This window comes from Argopecten irradians, chromosome 11 (assembly GCF_041381155.1).
Source record: "Argopecten irradians isolate NY chromosome 11, Ai_NY, whole genome shotgun sequence".
In the NCBI taxonomy this organism is placed as follows: domain Eukaryota; kingdom Metazoa; phylum Mollusca; class Bivalvia; order Pectinida; family Pectinidae; genus Argopecten; species Argopecten irradians.
Window position 1 is genome coordinate 18581016 of NC_091144.1, and position 20189 is coordinate 18601204.

Below are 20189 nucleotides of genomic sequence, written 5' to 3' on the forward strand. Positions count from 1 at the left end.
CTGAGTCCCGGGATCTTTCATAGGCAAACATTGAAATTTTAATAATAGCTATTATAATAAAAAAAAATCGAAAGGAAAGAACCCGGGATTTCGTCGACACTTTTCGTAAAAGAGAACGTAATTTTAATCGTTTACGGAAAATGCCGTTGGTTTTCTTCCTCGCCTGTTTTTCTGTATGAGTTACGTGTCCCAACAACAGCAAACAAATCCTGACTGTTTTATTTAACTTTTTTCATTTAATGTTGTATCGCTAGCAAATTTAAACCGTACAAATACTTTTATACCCTGCCGAATGTCCATCATCTGCCTTTTGGAACACTACATTATGATGCATACTATATACAAACTTAATATATAACATGTTCAAGATTTATCGGTAGGAGCACATGGCGGAGAAAGAAATTATCGTGGAGAAATAACATTTCAGACATTTCATTTAATTGGTCACGACCATACCCGCGACAGTTCAAACATTATATGTGAAGTAGGTTTAATATATTCAGAAACGGTTGAGTGAACTCCTTTCGTAACCTATGTAGTCACGACTGTCCACTTTTATTGGACACGAGGAGTAAACACTTGGTACATGGAAAATCTGTTTACAAAGCAGGGGTAATTACACAATGGTAATCATTTGTATATTAACTCCACACCAATGCCTGTTTACTTTCGCACTCAGTTTTAGAACTGCATACAAACAAGTTACATAAAGGACGCTTTTGTACGGTGGGTCACATATTAGAACTTCGCCTATATATAGATGGTATGATGGTCATGTCTTCTTCTGCAATCATGCGTTCACTTGTAGATGAAAACCTGGATTAAAATTTAATATGTGAAAAAACTTGTGTATGTGATTCAGCTGTGCTTGAATTATGATCGATGCTCTACTTTATAACTTTCAGTAGGTCAGGCTTTTTTCAGTTTATTTTAAAGTCATTTAGGAATGGTCCAAGGTCTTTGATTTTAAGAGTATCCCATTGGAAGTTGGTCAACGAACGTCTTTTACATTTATATATTTATCAAATTACAAACTCCTATCTGATTCAGCAAAAAGGAAAAACATGGGGTTATCCAAGTGGAAACCGTTGATATGGTACAAATAGAAAGTTGTGTAGTCTGATATGACCAGTAAAAGGATGTTAGTTCATGATCACTTGCTCTTGTAAATTTGCTACATGTATATTGGTGCACATCCTTGTCTATATAGAAAATGGCCATCCACATAATATAGTGGAGCTCTTCGTCGTCAAGGAAAGCTTTCCAATCTTCATTTGTTAAGTCATGAACGAAGGATATTCCTTTTTTATTTAATATTTCATTATAACCTAGTCATTAAAGCACCAGAATAGTTCGATAAAGTCTACGATTTCCCCCGTAATTGCTTCATTATGCAATATACCAACATCACGTGACATGCCATGTCCTGGGTGTAATTACGAAATAGGGTCCTTAGTGTATGTAAAATACTGTTCGGGTAAAAAAAACCGTCTACGGAATGTGAATGTCTTAGATTTTATCTAAATCATCTTTTTATATATAGATTTATGCAACAATAGACTATAATTATCGCTATAAAATTGCTAATTTGAATACTTTTAAGACTGAATCGTGTAAATCTTACAACATGTACCCGAGGACGTAATTCAGTGTCAGCAATGTAATATACGTTCCGTGTCACGTCTACAGTCTCAATACTCCATGGATTACTTTCCATCGTCGTTATGTCAACTTATAACGACAAGGATAGTATTGGGTATTTAGAATGTTACGTAAATTGTGCGGTACAGAAAACATTTGGCATTTTTCACCATCACTTAGTTTTAACTATGATTGTTTTCGTCGACAAAATACATAGAAACAAGTAGGATCAAAAGTCTTATGATTTTAGTAAGATTCTGCATAATTAATTGTAGTTAGTTAAGGTAGGCAACTCAAACAAAATGTAAAATACAACGTGAAACAAGGTCCAATTAAAAGATCAACCACGTAATTCATAAGACAATTGGAAACATGTTAACACATTAAAATTTAAAGCTGATGACATTAAAGCGAGATGGGAATGTTGGAAGAATTTGCACTTGGATTCTTTCTGTAGTATATATGCGTTAAAACATCATCAAGCCAAAATCACGGCATGTACTTCATTTCAAATATAAAACATTTTTAACTCCACTAGACCTTTCCAAACGGAGTTAAAATGCTAATAATTTCCATAATTGTTTTATCATATATCTCTAACCTTTTTTGTTTTATCCAACAGCGGACGGCTGCAACCTCTACAAGGCACAACAATGTTTCCTGGCAATGGCCTCAGCAACCATCAACATCCTAGGAGGGGAAATGTCCCCCGACGACAAGATGATGACGTGCGGGTGAGTATCGGAACTTACATGAGCCATTGACGCATATAGTCACTCATAGCCTATGCACTATACTGATATAATCAGAAGACATCTGTTACACACAAGTTTTGTCGTATCCTTTTATCCAAAAAATATTTCCATTTGCTCCGGACTGACTACATAACCTTATCAAACAAAACGGGAATTAATGAGATCATAATTCTCCTATAACTCCGGTTGGTGTAGTGATATGTTTAACATGTATTGTGACGTCGTTCTGAACGACGTCGTGACGTAATGACGCAAGCGCATTTTTGCTTCATATTTGTACTTGTATTCTTTTACAAACGCATATTACTGAATCTTTAAATTAAAAGCAAGATAAGTAAATGTTGATAAGAATAATTATACTTAATTAATTAGCAAGAAGGTAAAAAGATAGATCCAGTGTACATGTATACAAATACTAAAGAAAGACATCGAAAAGACCCCTATCATCACGATCAGCAGTCTCTCGTGATTTCTTTAAGAGCGCTAAACTTGCCTTTATATTCGATTCCTTTTCTTATTCTCTTCTTTTTTCGTTTGTTTGCATAAGATCAGAGAAAAAAATAAAGAAAGAAAGAAGCCTATATAGCTACAGTATTAAGACAGGTTTAGCGGAAGTTTTCTTTCTACTGTTTATTTATTAACTAACTGCAAGATATATGTACCAGAAACTCTATTGAACGCCGTGTAACTTCACCATCAAAGAACGAATCTTTTGTATTATGACAAAAAATTGTAATAAATCGTTATGTGTGTTCCAGGCAAGTGCATCACTACCGGGAATGTATAGAGGAAAGCATGAAGGCGTGTCCGGAGTCACACCTGAACTGGCGCGGAATGCGAGCCTTAGATCCATACGTTCCTCTCTTTACCAGTGTAGTCAGCACTGTCTGCATGGAAGGTAATCAAACAGATTTTGCGGTGCCATGTACCTTTTAATTTTTATACATAGACTGCTCATACCAGTTTTTAATGATAAATCAGCGTCTACATAAATATTTTTTTATTAAATTTTGCTATTTCTGTCAATAGTTATGAAATAATATTATAAAAGAAAACTTTGTTCAAGTCCAAGATGTATACAGTATAATTTCCTACCAGAGTTATCTCCCTTACTTTACTGCAGCATCTTTTCGCGGGAAAAATAAATCAAAACAAACATGGCTTCCCATTTCAGAAGGAGAGCGAAGAGACATGGATGGTTGCGATATGGAAACAGCGGGACACTGTCTCATGGGCTTCTTCTACGTAATAGCAGATGCCTCTACACTTTCCACATGCTGGTAAAACAAATTTTGGACTTTTTATGGTCAAAATAACAAATAAAGTAGGTCTGTCTTCTTCCAGTTCCAAGTCGTTAGTACTCCCATAACATGAGAGTCGACTGGTCAGCCGTTTTTTTATCGGACGTTATTTTGCAGACACGACGTAATGTTCCAAAAGTGTCTCGTCGTGCTATACCTCTAACATTGTTGGAGTAAGTCGTTAGTAGCTATAGGCTACAATGCAGTATACGCAACGTTAGGCGTATCGGTTTGTGGGATATCCTAAATTGTTAGATTATTGATTTTTATTTTTTTATTTTTGCTACTTCTCGAAACAAAATATTGAATCAGAAAGTTTTAAATGTGACAGAGTGTACGAAAACGTTAACAACGTGCACACATGGTAAGGGCTATTGGACTTAACTATGTCAGTTGTATACGGGTGTATGCAGAATATCTGAAAGAAGAGCACCCCATATGTCTAAAATCAAGTGAAGAACACAATGGTGTTGTCAAAAAAAAAAAAGAATTCCATTTTAATTTTAAACTTAATGAAAATCAAATTCCAGAAGTGTACGAAATTCTAAGACACCACTCTATATTATGGTCTAAAATATCAATAATTATCTTATCCTATCTCCAATCTATGCGAATTTACTTTTAGAATTTAACAATAACACCATACACTTAAATAACAGACCTAAACTTGAGTCAAATATCTGTCAAAAATGGCTTTATGAGGCAGACATGTTGTTTTCATAAGAATAGTTTGCATGAAGCCATTGAGGGTAGATTGCGTGAACAATATTTTGTATTGTGATTCCTTGCAAATACCTAGGAATCACAATACAAAATAACTTACGATGGGACACACACATCAACAACATAACTGCAAATGCTAACAAGTATAGGATTCTTAAAACGAAATCTACAGATAAACTCACAACATATAAAGAACATGTGTACAAATCCATAGTTCAGACCCAAACTGAGGTACTGCTCCTCTGTATGGGACCCCCACCAGACAAATCAAATTATGCAAATCGAAAAAACACAACGCAGAGCAGCACACTACACAACAAGCATATACCACAACACAAGTTCAGTACAAGATGGAAAACCTCAACTGGACCTCACTACAAACACGCAGAACAAGAACACATTTTACTTTATAAAATCATACACCATCATGTGGCAATAGACTATGGTCAAATTCTTAATCTGACAGTTTTCAGGACCAGACAATCACACCCATTCACATATAGACATATAGCTGCCACCAAGGACATATTCAAACATTCATTTTTTCCCACACACAATTAAACAATGGAACATCCTACCGGTGGCTACAGTACAAAGCACTACACTAGAGGTCTTCAAGTCATATATCCTAAAAACAGAACTTGAAGACCTAAACCCCACTCCCTAAAATTATATCATATTTTTAACTTATAACTGTACACTAAAAAAATAAAATAAAAAATAACATGCACCTACACAATCACTGTAAATAACTTTACTCTTTTTTTTTCCACAATCACGCCTCTGCCAATCCGCACAACGCACAATATAATCATCGGCATCTATGGAATTGTGTACTGTCTATCAGAAGAAAATAAAATCAAAAATTGTAACAACTAACAATGATCCTTCTTTCTGAACTAGTAACGATGATGGTATTGATATATTTATTTGGTTAATATATTGCCAAACACGAAAATACTGCTCCCTACATTTTCAACACACCATCATAACCTGTGGTACACCCTTGGAAATGTCAACAACGCTCCTGTCAAATTTCTGTCATTTTGACGATGAGCTTAACATTTTCTGCTGAATGTTGGGAAATATGGCTTGCGATTGTTTGCTTAATCTATGCATGACAAACATATACTTATAAGTCAATTGTCATGTTACATTATGTCTCGCCATTAAAATCCGTTAGACCAAAAAATACAATTTGTGAAAAAAATGTTTAAACCGAAAGTACGTAAACCGGAAATGGCTGCCCATTATGTCATCGCAAAAATAAGATTATGTGTTATTGATAAACTCATATCGGGTTGACATTTGACTCTACAATAATGTAAGGTATAAATAGATAAAACACTACAAATAAACATATTGCTGGGATAAGTCGTTTCACTGGATATTTCCCTTCAAAGACTATGCCGTGGCTTAGTATTTTTAATGACATAAATGGCAAAATAGCTAGAAGAAAGTGGGAAAAAAAAGCATGCCTACGACAGACACGTCATTGTGGATGCCGGCATGTGTTGATTGCAAGGTATTTACATTATTTGTTATTGGGAAAACAACATCCTTTGATATGGCAAAGGATTTTTCGAGATTGTCGTAGTTTCTGTTGTATAAGGTTTTTACTCCAGCAACGTGTTCTGTCCCACATTGCTTGTGTTTACGGCAAATGTGTCCAAAAATCATACTAACGTGTAGCTTGCACTGGCAAAAAAGTAAACAAAACTTGGTAAATACATGTAACCACAATAACACTGAACATGTATGGAAGGGTTTTTATTTAAAAATATGCATTATTATGATGAATTTCAAACAGTTCTTATATAATTAACACCGACAAAAGTTAGAATTTTGTTGATACAAAGTTATTTTTTTCACAAATGTTAAGTTTCAACGTTTATGTATGTATTTTAAACGAATTAAGTGAGGAAAATATTAAAACATTCCGTGCAGTTAATAGCTTGTTTGACAAATTACGTTTCACAACCTCCAAAATGGTGATAGTGTCGTCCAATAGCCCTTAAATGTAACAACACACAGGGGTTTGACGTTCTGTTAATAACATACATACACTATCAAGTATCACACGTATGTTATCTTAAATATATATAGTATATAGAGGTATTCATATATGTATGCTACATTGGATATGCATGTCAAACTCCTGTGATTACAGCAAACATATATATATATATAGAGAGAGAGTTTGCATTAAATATGGACACTGGGTACCTAACAAAACTGCCTTATCGTGGATTACAGGAAATGCATGGTTGTTCATACCACATTTTACAGAATATTTCAATTTTTCTACTTTTAGGCAGTCCCTACATTCAAGCGGCTGCTTGGAATCGGCACTGAGAGAATGCAAAAACCCTTATGTCCAGCAAATGAAGTCCATCATCTCAAATCAAATTCGTCTGACTGCAGCATTGACTTGTGTGGAGCCTTCATGTAATCCTGATGTTGCTTATGAATGCCTCATGACTGCCAAATATGCTGCAGATTCTCCGCTGGCTACATCATACAAGTCCCCTATTTTGTGCGGGTAAGGTATATTATAAGTCCCTGTTTACATGAAAATTGTCTCCAATTTGTTGGGGGATAAAAAATTAGAGGCAGCTAGATGCTGAGCAGTGGAATTTTCGTTTACAATTGTGGTTAGATCAGGAACAATGTAAAAGACGGAAGTTATAGCTGTAGTTATAGTTTAACATATATGTTTCAAAATATGCCAGAATATAAATTTGTTGATGGTTACGCCAGAATATAAATTTGTTGATGGTTATGCCAGAATATAGATTTGTTGATGGTTATGCAGGAATATAGATTTGTTGATGGTTATGCCAGAATATAAATTTGTTGATGGTTATGCCAGAATATAAATTTGTTGATGGTTATGCCAGAATATAAATTTGTTGATGATTATGCCATAATTAATATTTCAGAATATGCCCTCACTCTGATATTTCAGAATACAATGCATATCCCCTCACCCTGACATAGCGGACTTTATATATATACATGTAGTTACTACTGTACATGTATGTTGCATACTGCCTCAGGCATGCTGTCATGCTTTGACAGATATAGACATAGTCATAGTGACATATATTATTTCATCTCCTTTAATTTAATTTATCTGATTTATTTTTTTAATTTTTAGTTTCATTAATATTATCATGCTGACATATTGAGCTTGAATTTCAGAATATCTATATTATGACACTGTATATTCTAGAGATTTATTTTACATTTCAGAACTTTTATGACAGCGTTGACCTGCGCTGTAAACAATACTATTGGCTGTAGTGAAGAAACGTACAATGAATTAGCCAATGGTATTCTCCACGTTCACAAGGCTGTCAAAGAAATGTGCCCGGCCGATGCTAACTCCGACATTCCAGAAAATGTCCTCACACAGAACCTTATCTCTATGATGTCTCTCACAGAGAGTCGATTTATTACTCCCGAAAATTTCTGTCCGTAAGTTTCAATAGTGTGGGAATTGATTTATTTATTTAGATTTCAAATGAAATTATGAATGTAGCTTTTCTTCGTCTTTCCTCTGCAGTTATAATTGTGTTGGCGTTTAATTTAAAAATAGCAATATTTATTACAGGAATTTTTGACTTTTAGAGATTTTGAAATGAGAAATTTACATGTTGTGATCACGAAAGCGCAATGGTAAAACCTGTTTTGTATTTTTAAATGCGATGATCTCATTATTCATATTTGTTAATAAAAAACATATTATTATTCATGTGTAATATTTTCACATTGTGTTTATTCTATGCTAGCAATATAGGTACAGTGTATTAAAAACATTATATCGTCATATTTATTCAACTAGCTTTGTTTGATATAATGTGTATTTTTCTTACTGTTACTTTTAATATGGAGTACACATACTAATGAAAGCATCTTTTGATATAATATGTATTTTTCTTACAGTTACTTTAAATATGGAGTACACAAACTAATGAAAGCATCTTTTGATATAATATGTATTTTTCTTACAGTTACTTTAAATATGGAGTACACAAACTAATGAAAGCATCTTTTGATATAATATGTATTTTTCTTACAGTTACTTTAAATATGGAGTACACGAACTAATGAAAGCATCTTTTGATATAATGTGTATTTTTCTTACAGTTACTTTAAATATGGAGTACACGAACTAATGAAAGCATCTTTAGAGGAAGTCTCCTTGGAGAATGTCATGAAGACCTCAATGGTCGCCAACAGCATAGTAGGAGACTACTGTAAAAAGGAAATGGACATGAACGAGGACTGTGATAGGTTTTCGATGGAGGAGCATATGTGTGATGTATCTCAGGCGGAGATGTGTGTTGGCATCGCTGAACTTTCCTTCCTCTTAGCTGAAGTTGATGTAATTGGCAAAGAAACTATATGCCAGTAAGTATTTAGCTGAATAAATGGAGAATTTTCACTGTCAAATTGATAATAATTTTTCGTGAAATTTAAACATATAACAATAAAAGAAGCTAAAGTTGACAATGGGACTAATTCACATAGCATATGATACCCGATAAAGTTTGTCTGGTACAAAAACTTTTATATTCTCGCTATTGTAATGGAACAAATTGCAACAAAAAGCTACTGTTATAAATTGAAGAATCATCCACGCAATTAATTAAAAAAAAAATTGCTTAATTGTCATCCTGCAAAATCAAACAACTAAACAGTACTCTCATTGATATTGGTTTCTTTCGCAATACAAAGTATCAATACTATGTCTAAAATAGAGACTTTTGAAACCTAAATTATTGAAATCCTACTATATATTCAGAAAATAAAGTTTTTATTTTACACAAGCTTTTGTTCCCCCATTGTATAGTGATAAATGTAGCATGTGTTTGATTTAAGACTACACTATATTTAAATTAGAACGATTGTCTAACTCTGTGTGTTTGTGATGACTAGGGAAGTCCACAAACTTGCCAAGTGTGTGAATAGTAAGATATCCGGCTGCAGAATGGACCAACTACCACCAGCCAACTTTAGTTTCTGGTACATTCTCGGCGCAGTGTCCGATTATTGTCCCATACAACAAATTCTAACCTCATCCACATGTCGCTCTGGTCACTGTCAGACGATGGAAGCTCTGAATAAGTGTTTCCCTACGGTGTCTGCTGACGATTTAATGGGTGGAAAAGCCTGCATGTAAGTTTAAAGTTTCCTACAGCTGTAGCCATCTGGTGAAATAATGAAAACTTCTAGGGTTTTATCATAATTTATTTCATCTGGCATGTCCTAATGTGAACTCGGCTTTCAAAAGGAAGTTAAAATATTATGTAATTTGAGATTGCAGCAAATATAGTTCTTGTTTATAAACTTAACATATTAAACTGCTGTTATCCAGTTTTCTTTCTTGACCACTAAATTTTAAGATGTCCATTAATGTATCGGAAAATTTGTGAAAGTAAATTGCTTTGGAAAGAATGATGGTTTATTGTATCAGGGTATGTAAGTAATGACATGTTTGATCATTTTAAGATTATCTATTAAAACCTGGAGTCTAAATGTGATATGTAAAAATGGAATAAAGGTTTTGATGAAAGAGAAGCATACACTTTTGTCTATTTATCTTTTAACATGGCATTGAAGAATATTTGAAATATCCAGAAACTTTCTGAATCAATAAAGTGTGATTTAAGGAGATTTTTGTTTTAGAATAATTTTAGCAAGTTGTCAAATATGAGAGACATTAAAGTTTGATTGTTTTTACAGGTTGATGGAGAACACTATGAAATGCGTGAAGCACTATACCAGTAGCTGTGTCATGGCTCTGGGTATGGTCCCACTCGGCTACACAGCCCACTACTATCTACAACAGTTTTCGCCATACTGCAAAGTTCCGAAATTTGAAGAATTAGACGATTCTGTCACGGATCCCAGCTATGTGGAAGGTGCCTGGCAAATGATGCAGATGCTGCAGTATGGGCTTATGAATGGGAGCGATATCGTACAAGATTACTGTCATCTCCTTTACATGGCAGATAAAAGCATCAATGATGTCAAACCTCACCCCATGATTGCTTTCGCCATTAAAAAGATGCACGGTTATGGAGAGGATATGTTCAATTACTTATGTAAAGGATACTCAGGTGAGTGTTGCAGGTTTAATGGGAAACAAATAAGCATCATAAATAGTATATATCGAACTTGTAAAAAAAATAGATGTTTTGATCAATTTACATCGGAGAATTCTTTTCAAGTCAAAGTGAAAGTAAAGAAAAAATTACTAAGAATATACACATTTTATCATAATTTTATCCGTGTTTCAAAAATTGTAAGCCAGCATGTTTTAGAAATTGATTATTATGGAAAAATAGGCATTGAATTTAGTGTTTGTATGTTACAGAGTTAGCTCCCTCACAGGTAGGTTGTAATTGTGACGTCACTATTTTGTGAGCGAAACTCATGTCATTTTCCTTGAAATGTTTGGTATGCTCGCAAATTCATGAAGTCACAATCAATGCTTACCCCTAAAGGGAAATAACTCTGTATTATACAAATAAGGAATAATTCAGTATGGAATAAAAAAAATTTGGAAAAAATCTCAAGATTATCAATATTATTGATGTACACTTGTATTGTTGTATTTCATTTTATCTCTTTTTTTTTTCAGAGGAAGCCTTAATGCATATGTCCACAGCCAATATGACTGAAGCCCAGATGTGTAAGTTTCTTATATAATAATTAAAATACCATCCCATGAAATCTAGTATTCATTACTAGAAAAACTTTTTAATTGCTCTTTTGATTGCAGTTCTTGAGATAAGAAAAATAGACTCAGTGTTAGGTATGTTTCAGTCAAAACTATTGAGTTATTGTTGAAAGTTTCATCATCATGTTATTGAAACATTTTCATGGAGATCTCATGATCAAGTTGGGACTGAATTGTGATTTTATTTTCACCGCCACTGTCTATGAATATACATGTTTTTCGGGTTATTTTGGTGCAATCAAGTTATATTGTAGACATTTCTTGGCTGAGTACTACTGATTTTGTGATATTTACTGGGATCTTGTATTGATATTAAAAACATATTGGTATTGGAGCAATAATATCTTGCTGCAAAATTCCCATCAATATTGTTGAATATATTTAAATATGAATTAATAACATAACAAGAAAATGTAGGATAATGGTTTTTCTTTCAATGAAATCTGAATTAATTCTTATAATTTTCTTTCCACATAGCCAAATCAGCAGGCTATGGTGATATTTGAATTAATTCTTGCTATTTTCTTTCCACATAGCCAATCAAGCAAGCTGTGATGATATTTGAATTAATTCTTGCTATTTTCTTTCCACATAGCCAATCAAGCAAGCTGTGATGATGTCTGAATTAATTCTTGTTATTTTCTTTCCACATAGCCAATCAAGCAAGCTGTGATGATCTCTTAATTAATTCTTGCGATTTTCTTTCCACATAGCCAATCCAGCAAGCTGTGAAGCTGACAAGGCATCCTATTGTTTCGCAATGTACACTACATCTTTGACCTTGTTCCAGTTCCTATCAATTGACGACAGGAATTCTTTGTGCTAGTAAGGCTTTTGTTTTTTTTGATGGATTAAACTGAACTTTTGGACCAAAATGAATTTTAACTGTTTATGTTTATTAACTGCTAGTAGGGAAAAAAATTAAAACCATATGTCTGTTAAAATAAATTTCACTATTTTGCCAAAATATTATGAGAATGCTGAGCTCAAAAAATGATATAATGACAAAAATTGCCTACAAGACATCAGTTGTTTTAATCCTAGAACTCCTGGATTTTTTCTTCTTCTAGCTATGGTTATGATATGGTAATGGAATGCATGAACAACTACACAACTGGGTGTTCAGCAGAGAGAAAAGCTGTTTTTGAATCTTCCAAAGCAGTCCTCGACGTCTTCCATAGCTCCTATTGTCCAATGGACAATTTTGCCAAATACTATGGGATGAAGATGGATGGCTGTGCTCCCGAAACAGCCAAGTTCTGTCTGGATTGGTTCTTAGAAGATGTGACTACCATGTCAGCCTATCATGAGGATAATACTTGCATGTAAGTTATATGTTTTGGGGTTTACTTACGAGATGTCCTTATCTTAATGACTTACGATATGGCAAACAAGTGATTTATTTGTAGTACATATGGTTAGGATATGGTATCTTTGTTTGTATGTTTGAGTTTTACGGCCCATTGACAACTAAGGTCATTTAGGGCCAAACTGCAAGTCAGGCATAAGTATCGGGATATAAACACTGATTGCATTTAGAGCATCAGGATAAGAAAAAGGCAAGTAAGAACTAAATTACAGATTGTAAATGATGATTTTATAAATAAGATTTGCATGGGATGAAATAGTTCTGGCTAAAACACATGAGAAAACTCATGCACAATGTTGATGAAACAATGAAATGTTGAGTTGATACAATATGATGAGAAAACCCCCAAATTTTGTTTAAAATGCTGATTTCTTTTTTATAATTGAAAATACGATTATGTCTCATGACATATGGTATCTGAAATAGGTACTGTAAATGATTAAATTTACGTGATGTGGAATTTATGCTAATTACATGAGGAATCTTTAGCTCAAAAAAATTCCCATGTGTAATATTTGGTGTATATATCATAAAATTGTTTCAAAATGTTTACAAAACATATCAACCTGATTTAAATGTATGCGGTGTTACATTTCAGGAGAGCTGGTGAAACTGTTAAATGTGTGATGCGTCATACCTCAAACTGTACCAGTAATACCGATATGTCAGCTATCAAGTCTGCAGCCAAGTCAGTCATGTCCATAGTTGGACACAAATGTATGCAGAAGGCATCACCTGATCTATGTGATGCTGTCAATTATGTCTCAGATATGCTTGCAGCGGAGCAGGCTACATGTGCATTTAGTGAAGCTGAGGATTGCATGAACCTGTTCAATGAAGCTAAACCAGTGCTGGAAAGAATTCCAGAGATGTTATGCCAGTAAGTGTATGCTACTGAATTCGAAGAACACACAGATTTCTGGCTGTTTCAACAATATTAAAAATTAACGTTTTTGTCAACATCTTTCTCTTTTCTCTTTTAATATACAAGCACTTACTGTTTTCAATTGCACAAAATCAACTAATGGTTACTATAATCATTCTTAATAACAAAATGGAGAAGGAAAAAAAAGCTATAAAAATTTGGAAACAAGTAAAATTCAAGTTGAAAGTACATACCAGCCAAAAAGTTAATTTTAGTGTGATCTTTTATGTAACGAACAGATTTTACAGATCATAATAATTATGATAATGAATTATAGGATCTTGGTCCCCATACCTAATATTCTGTCCTTGCAGAGTTATCTTCCTTGAGTGAAGGTATTTGATTGTGGTGTTTTTAGAAAAAAACTCACTTCCTCTTTTAAAAAAATGATGTTGCACTTGGAAACACATGATGTCACAATTAATAGCTGTAAGAGCAAATAAATCTTTAATGCAAGGACAGAATAGGGGAAATTAGGTTCACATTGTTAGAGCTGATTTCTTGTAAATGAGGTTTTGGTAACTATACTTCTGAAAATTCATTCATATATGAGAAGAGGTTTTCTAACCAAGGTTGGTGCATTTTCAGAAACCCACAAGTCATGGTCTTTCTGACAATGATGTTGGTGTAACCTAATACAATTTATTTAAAACATTAATCATATACAAGGAAAACCCTGTATTTAGTTAGACAGCTGTGATGTGAATTTGACTTCAGAATTTGTGATTTAATTGCAGTGCTGGACATAAAACCATGGTTTGTGTGATGGCTAACGGTTATGGCTGCACAGATGTCCAACAACAGCAGCTTAACACTTCTGTCCAGGCGGCCGCTGCCTCAGTGATGCCATTGTGTACTAACATGTCCATGGAAGAGCCTCCCAACCCCTGTAATGCCACATATGCCCAGAGCCAGGTCGTCTGCAACACCAACTACCTTGGATGTTTCATAGGATCAACTACAGCAGAAGAAATTTGCGCGTATGTATTTTTTTGGCTTGTAAAAATTCAGTAATTTAAGTAAATCCTGTAAAAGAAGGCAGTGGAAAACAAGTTCTTTAACCAAGATGCATGATTCAATGGTTTAGAAGAATTAAATATGGGATAAACTAGGATAAACTTCCATGATTGTTAGATATCGTATTCAGGGTATATATGACTCATTAACATCTTAACATTGCGAGGGCGAAATTTTTAGCTATCACATGCGAAGTCCAGTGATATAGTGTAAATAAGTTTCTTAGCTGTTCAGTATTTAAAATGATTCATTTCATCTTCAAACATGATAATCTGGTTAAAATTTTCAAAGATATGCTATCAGGTTAAAGATTTGTATTAATATTGTTTGTAGGAATGCTGCTGCCATAAAGTCCTGTATCAGTCTACACCTCCGTGGCTGTGGCGTCAATCTCGTTTACGAGGCTCAGATTGATATGGCAGTGGCTCAGGATATGGTAGAAATGGCCACTGGCCAGACGTGTGACATTACCCCCACCATGCCACCAGGTGTTGTGGCCCCGACCTATACCAGGAACGGAACATGCTTGAGAGGGCTAGACATACAGTCACAATACCTGTACAACCACAACGCCACAGAACTTAATCTCTGCAAAGCCTGGCACACGATCCACGATTGTTTGCTGGAAAATGTTGACAAGATGCCCATCATGATGAGCTCCTATATGTCGAAGGTCGCCACATCCATCGCTGAACAAATAAGGATGAGATGTGCAATTCTTGGTATGTGCTTAAATTTTACTTCCTAAATGAACCAAAATTCATGTCATCAGTATTATGGTGAATCTAATAGCTGCTAATTTGCTAATTTGGCTACAGATTATAACAGATTACAGCTATTAAGGCACTTTAGATGTGAATTGGAAAAGAAATAATTTCTTATTAGCATATCTTTGTCCCCTGCTATATTGAAAATTGGATAATTGAAGTACAATAAAAACCTACCTTAGTGACTACCTCTGGAGAAAAAACACCTGTTCAATAAGATTGCATTATGTGGGTCCCAATTGAGTAATTTAAACAACAATAGACCTCTGTATATTGTTGTCCATTAATTGGTCTTTATAGACAGGGTTGACTGAAAGAACTCTGTATGAATTCCTTTGGTATTAAGTAAAAACGAGTTGAAATGGACAGTACTTGTTAATTTTATAGTCATATTTGTATATACATGCACATGTTTTCATATCATTTATTCTTATATTAAATTTGTTATATAATACTTATCATATATATGTTTTAGATACAGAGAATCTTGAGCTGTTGTATGGAAGAGAAGAGAAAGTTGATGACTGGGGTAAGAACCTTTAATACAAAATTTTGTTTAATCTGGCACTAAATATTAAATAGCTTTAAACCCGAAGAAAACCCCACAAGTTATTCAGAAGAAGTTAACACCAAAATAAAATCACTAAAACTCTCCAGTATGTATGCAACCTATAATAACACTAATTACTTATACTATTTTCCAATTTTCTCCTAAATCCAAATATTTGAAAATATACATTGCACAAATAGTACCTTTCAAGCTGTTTTAGTCATAATCTTTAAGTAAAAAATGTCTTATAGTGGAGCAGATCTAGAGAACACCCACTTTCAAATTTCAATGATGTCAATGCCCTGTTAATAACAAATTCTTCCTTACATCCAATATATCATCCATGTTTTGTCTGCAGTGTAACATGATGTGTTATTTCTTAACAGATGCCTTCCTGAATGTTTCTGGCTGTGACGTTTACACCGCAGCTTATTGTGTGGAAGGTTTCGTTCATGCTTCTCTCTATGCTGGAATGCAAACAGTACAAGATAAGGAGTTCTTCTGCGGGTATGTTACATTTAGGAATATGTTTATATTATATTCTACCCAGCATTACATATATATGCATTTGTGATTTTGATTCAGTCAAATTACTCTACAAAATATTAAATGTTCCACATGTAATGTTATGGAAATGGAATAAAGTATATATTTGTTGTGTTGTAAAAGAATCAATTTGGTGTGACACATACCGGTACACAGTGTAAATATATGAATAAGCTGAGTTTGACCAGAGTTTGATTTTCTTTGACAAGGCAAATGAGAGGAATATGTTTTTTTCCTGCTCTTTCATAATGCAAAGGATGTTGAGTTAAGTGAACAAGTTTTGCATGCGATAATTTTTAATTTTCCTTGATAATAATCCTGAGCTTATGTCATGGCGCGGCGTCCGTCGTCCGTCCGTCCGTCCGTCGTCCGTCCGTCCGTCCGTCCGTCAACATTTCCTTTAAATCGCTACTAGTCATAGAGTTCTGCATGGATTGTAACCAAATTTGGCCACAGACATCCTTGGGGGAGGGGAAACAGAACTTGTATAAATTTTGGCTCTGTCCCCCCCGGGGCAGGAGGGGCGGGGCCCAATAGGGGAAATAGAGGTAAATCCTATAAATCGCTACTTGTCCTAGAGTTCTGCATGGATTGTAACCAAATTTGACCACAAACATCCTTGGGGGAGGGGGAACAGAACTTGTATAAATTTTGGCTCTGAACCCCCGGGGGCAGGAGGGGCGGGGCCCAATAGGGGTAATAGAGGTAAATCCTTTAAATCGCTACTTGTCATAGAGCTCTGAATGGAATGTAACCAAATTTAGCCACAAACATCCTGTGGGGAAGGGGAACAGAACTTGTATAAATTTTGACTCTGGTCCCCTGGGGGCAGGAGGGGGCGGGGCCCAATAGGGGAAATAAGAGGTAAATCCTTTAAATCGCTACTAGTCATAGAGTTCTGAATGGAATGTAACCAAATTTGACCACAAACATCCTTGGGGGAGGGGGAACAGAACTTGTATAAATTTTGGCTCTGGTCCCCCAGGGGCAGGAGGGGCGGGGCCCAATAGGGGAAATAGAGGTAAATCCTTTAAATCGCTACTAGTCATAGAGTTCTGAATGGAATGTAACCAAATTTGGCCACAAACATCCTTGGGGGAAGGGGAACAGAACTTGTATAAAATTTTGGCTCTGACCCCCTGGGGGCAGGAGGGGCGGGGCCCAATAGGGGAAATAGAGGTAAATCCTTTAAATCTCTACTTGTCCTAGAGCTCTACATGAATTGTAACCAAATTTGGCCACAAACATTCTTGGGGGAAGGGGAACAGAACTTGTATAAATTTTGGCTCTGATCCCCCAGGGGCAGGAGGGGCGGGGCCCAATAGGGGAATAGAGGTAAATCCTTTAAATCACTACTTGTCATAGATATCTGAATGGAATGTAACCAAATTTGGCCACAGACATCCTTTGGGGAAGGGGAACAGAACTTGTATAAATTTTGACTCTGGCCCCCCGAGGGCAGGACGGGTGGGGCCCAATAGGGGAAATACAGGTAAATCCTATAAATCACTTCTTGTCCTAGAGTTTTGTTTGGATTGTGACCAAATTTGGCCATAAACATCCTTGGAAGAAGGGAAACAGAACTTGTATAAATTTTGGCTCTGACCCCCTGGGGGCGGGAGGGGTGGGGCCCAATAGGGGATTTAGAGGTTAATATTAAAATTCCTTCAGAAAAGAAACGATGAACCTGTATTCAGATCATTACTTGGCATTACAAACCAGGTGAGCGATACAGGCCCTCTGGGCCTCTTGTTAATTTTCCTTGATAATAATCCTGATCCAATGTTGACCACAGTGCCATTTCATCCCCACAGGTCTTACGTCACCGACCAGTTGAAGTGTATCCACAACAGTACCGCTACTTGTCCGTCCCTAATCAGGGCCAGAACCATGCGCGTCATTGACTGGACGTCCAGTATCAGCACTAACCTTGGCGTGTGCTCCATGGAGATGCCTCGCAATTGTGATCCTTATGCGGCTACTAAGTGTATGGCGGACCTTGCCAGTGCTCTACTCGCATACGGTGATGACCAAAAGGAAAATGTTCTCTGCGCGTAAGTACTATTTTCTGTATAAAATATTGCTTCAGCACCTAAGAAAGGAGAGAGGATTAAATCCTTAATGATATAGAGTGTGTATGATCAAACAGATAAAATGATATGGTACATTGTAGACCTACTGAAACTTAGAAGATCACTCTTAATGTTTAAAACTGATTACACTTAAGACCATAAAGTTGATCATGATTGACATTGTCACATAGAACCTTAATTTAATGAAGTAAAACCTGTCTTAAATGACCACCTCTAAATAATGACCACCTACTTAATATGACCACATCTGCTCACCAAATGGCCAGTATCCAAATGATTTGATCTGAATTTACCATTAATATTAAAAGCACTTTGCAATAAATACTTACGTTTTATTTGCCTGATGGTCTTTAAATATAGGATTGACTGTATGTTTTACTACATAAATGATTGATAATTATGTTATAATATAATAAAATTGTTGAATACTAATAATTAGAAGTAATTAATGAGATGAGTACATCAAATTTGATATAGAAATAAAAAGATTCTGTTTTATTGTATGTGACTCAGAAATTAAGTAAACCACCAGTGAATCTTTCCTCTAATAGATTTTATTTGTGTATCATATAAATTAAGATTTCTATTCAAAAGACTAAAAAACGTTTTTATAAAAAAGCCACACTGCATGTATTGATATTGGGATGTTTACAGAGCACTGAAGCCTGTAGAAATGTGTGTCACACAAAACACAAATGGTTGCTATGACGATACTCGCCTCAGCGTGGAGTACACCTATGCTACATTAGCCTCTGTGGTGATGAAGAAATGTGAAAATCCAAAACTATACATGGAGAGAAAAGAATCGTGTGAAGAGGAGGGTATGTATCTTTGTAAAAAATTTAAAATGTTTGCCATTTTGCAAAATTTAGTTGAAGAATTGATAAGATTTATGTTTTATCTTTCCCCAAGCAAGTCCCTATCCTTTAAAAGTAAATTTTTAGAAAAGGCTTAGAATTTGATAATTTTAGATGATATTTGTAATTGGGCCATTGAAGTATCTTAGAATGGATACAAGGTATCTAGGTAACTAAAAAAAAAAAAAAAGAAAAAAAAAGTGATATTTATTATCTAAAATAACTTTCTCAGTAGAAAAGAGCTTAAAACTGAATGTAACAGTGTTTTGGATGATGTGTTTAAAGAGGAGGTAGAATATGTGAGGAAAATGTTGGTTCTGCAGATGTCTCTTTTTTGGCTTACAGATAAATGTAACTTTGAGAAGAGTAAGCACTGTTTGATGGAATTAGCAGAGAAGTCTTGGAGCGTTGTGGAGGGCCGTGGCAACCGTATGCATGTCTGCAGGTACATTATCAGATTACATCTAAAAGACACCATGTATTTAGACGTGCTAATATCATATATCATTTGGCAATTTTCAGTCAATGGCTTATCTTACTTCATGTTTACATGAGTAATTTTTACTGCATTCTAGAATTAGGATTAGGATCAAGTTGTGATGATGGGAACATAATGTTGGGGAGGAACAATGCCAGAATTTTAATTGAAATACGAACATGAATCAGTGGATTGTAAAAGACATGGACATAGTGCATATCTGGAGACCAAGGAAAACACACTGTGATAACCATTGTTTACTATATACTATGTACTGTTTACATATTACAAACTTATTAAATAGCCATGACATGGAATGAAAATACTATGTTATAACCGTTAATTGGTTGTAAGCATGTGTTTTATTGTAGAAAATGAAATTAGTTCCAATAAAAGTAAATTTTACAGTACTATGT

General features: G+C 34.9%; 1 protein-coding gene across 4 annotated transcripts in view; it reads left to right on the forward strand.

The window, feature by feature from the left end:
- LOC138334902 (uncharacterized) overlaps window positions 1-20189 on the forward strand; it is a 110522-nt gene that overhangs the window by 21312 nt on the left and 69021 nt on the right. For all 4 annotated transcript variants that reach the window (XM_069283731.1, XM_069283733.1, XM_069283734.1 and 1 more), the window contains exons 2-20: window positions 2264-2375; window positions 3155-3294; window positions 3571-3676; window positions 6735-6962; window positions 7676-7900; window positions 8573-8836; window positions 9365-9604; window positions 10172-10548; window positions 11073-11123; window positions 11885-11996; window positions 12242-12496; window positions 13139-13420; window positions 14203-14445; window positions 14816-15204; window positions 15725-15778; window positions 16186-16306; window positions 18160-18399; window positions 19093-19259; window positions 19641-19740. In XM_069283731.1, coding sequence (XP_069139832.1) covers window positions 2264-2375; window positions 3155-3294; window positions 3571-3676; window positions 6735-6962; window positions 7676-7900; window positions 8573-8836; window positions 9365-9604; window positions 10172-10548; window positions 11073-11123; window positions 11885-11996; window positions 12242-12496; window positions 13139-13420; window positions 14203-14445; window positions 14816-15204; window positions 15725-15778; window positions 16186-16306; window positions 18160-18399; window positions 19093-19259; window positions 19641-19740 — 3706 coding nt within the window. The remainder of the gene's footprint in view (window positions 1-2263; window positions 2376-3154; window positions 3295-3570; window positions 3677-6734; window positions 6963-7675; window positions 7901-8572; window positions 8837-9364; window positions 9605-10171; window positions 10549-11072; window positions 11124-11884; window positions 11997-12241; window positions 12497-13138; window positions 13421-14202; window positions 14446-14815; window positions 15205-15724; window positions 15779-16185; window positions 16307-18159; window positions 18400-19092; window positions 19260-19640; window positions 19741-20189) is intronic.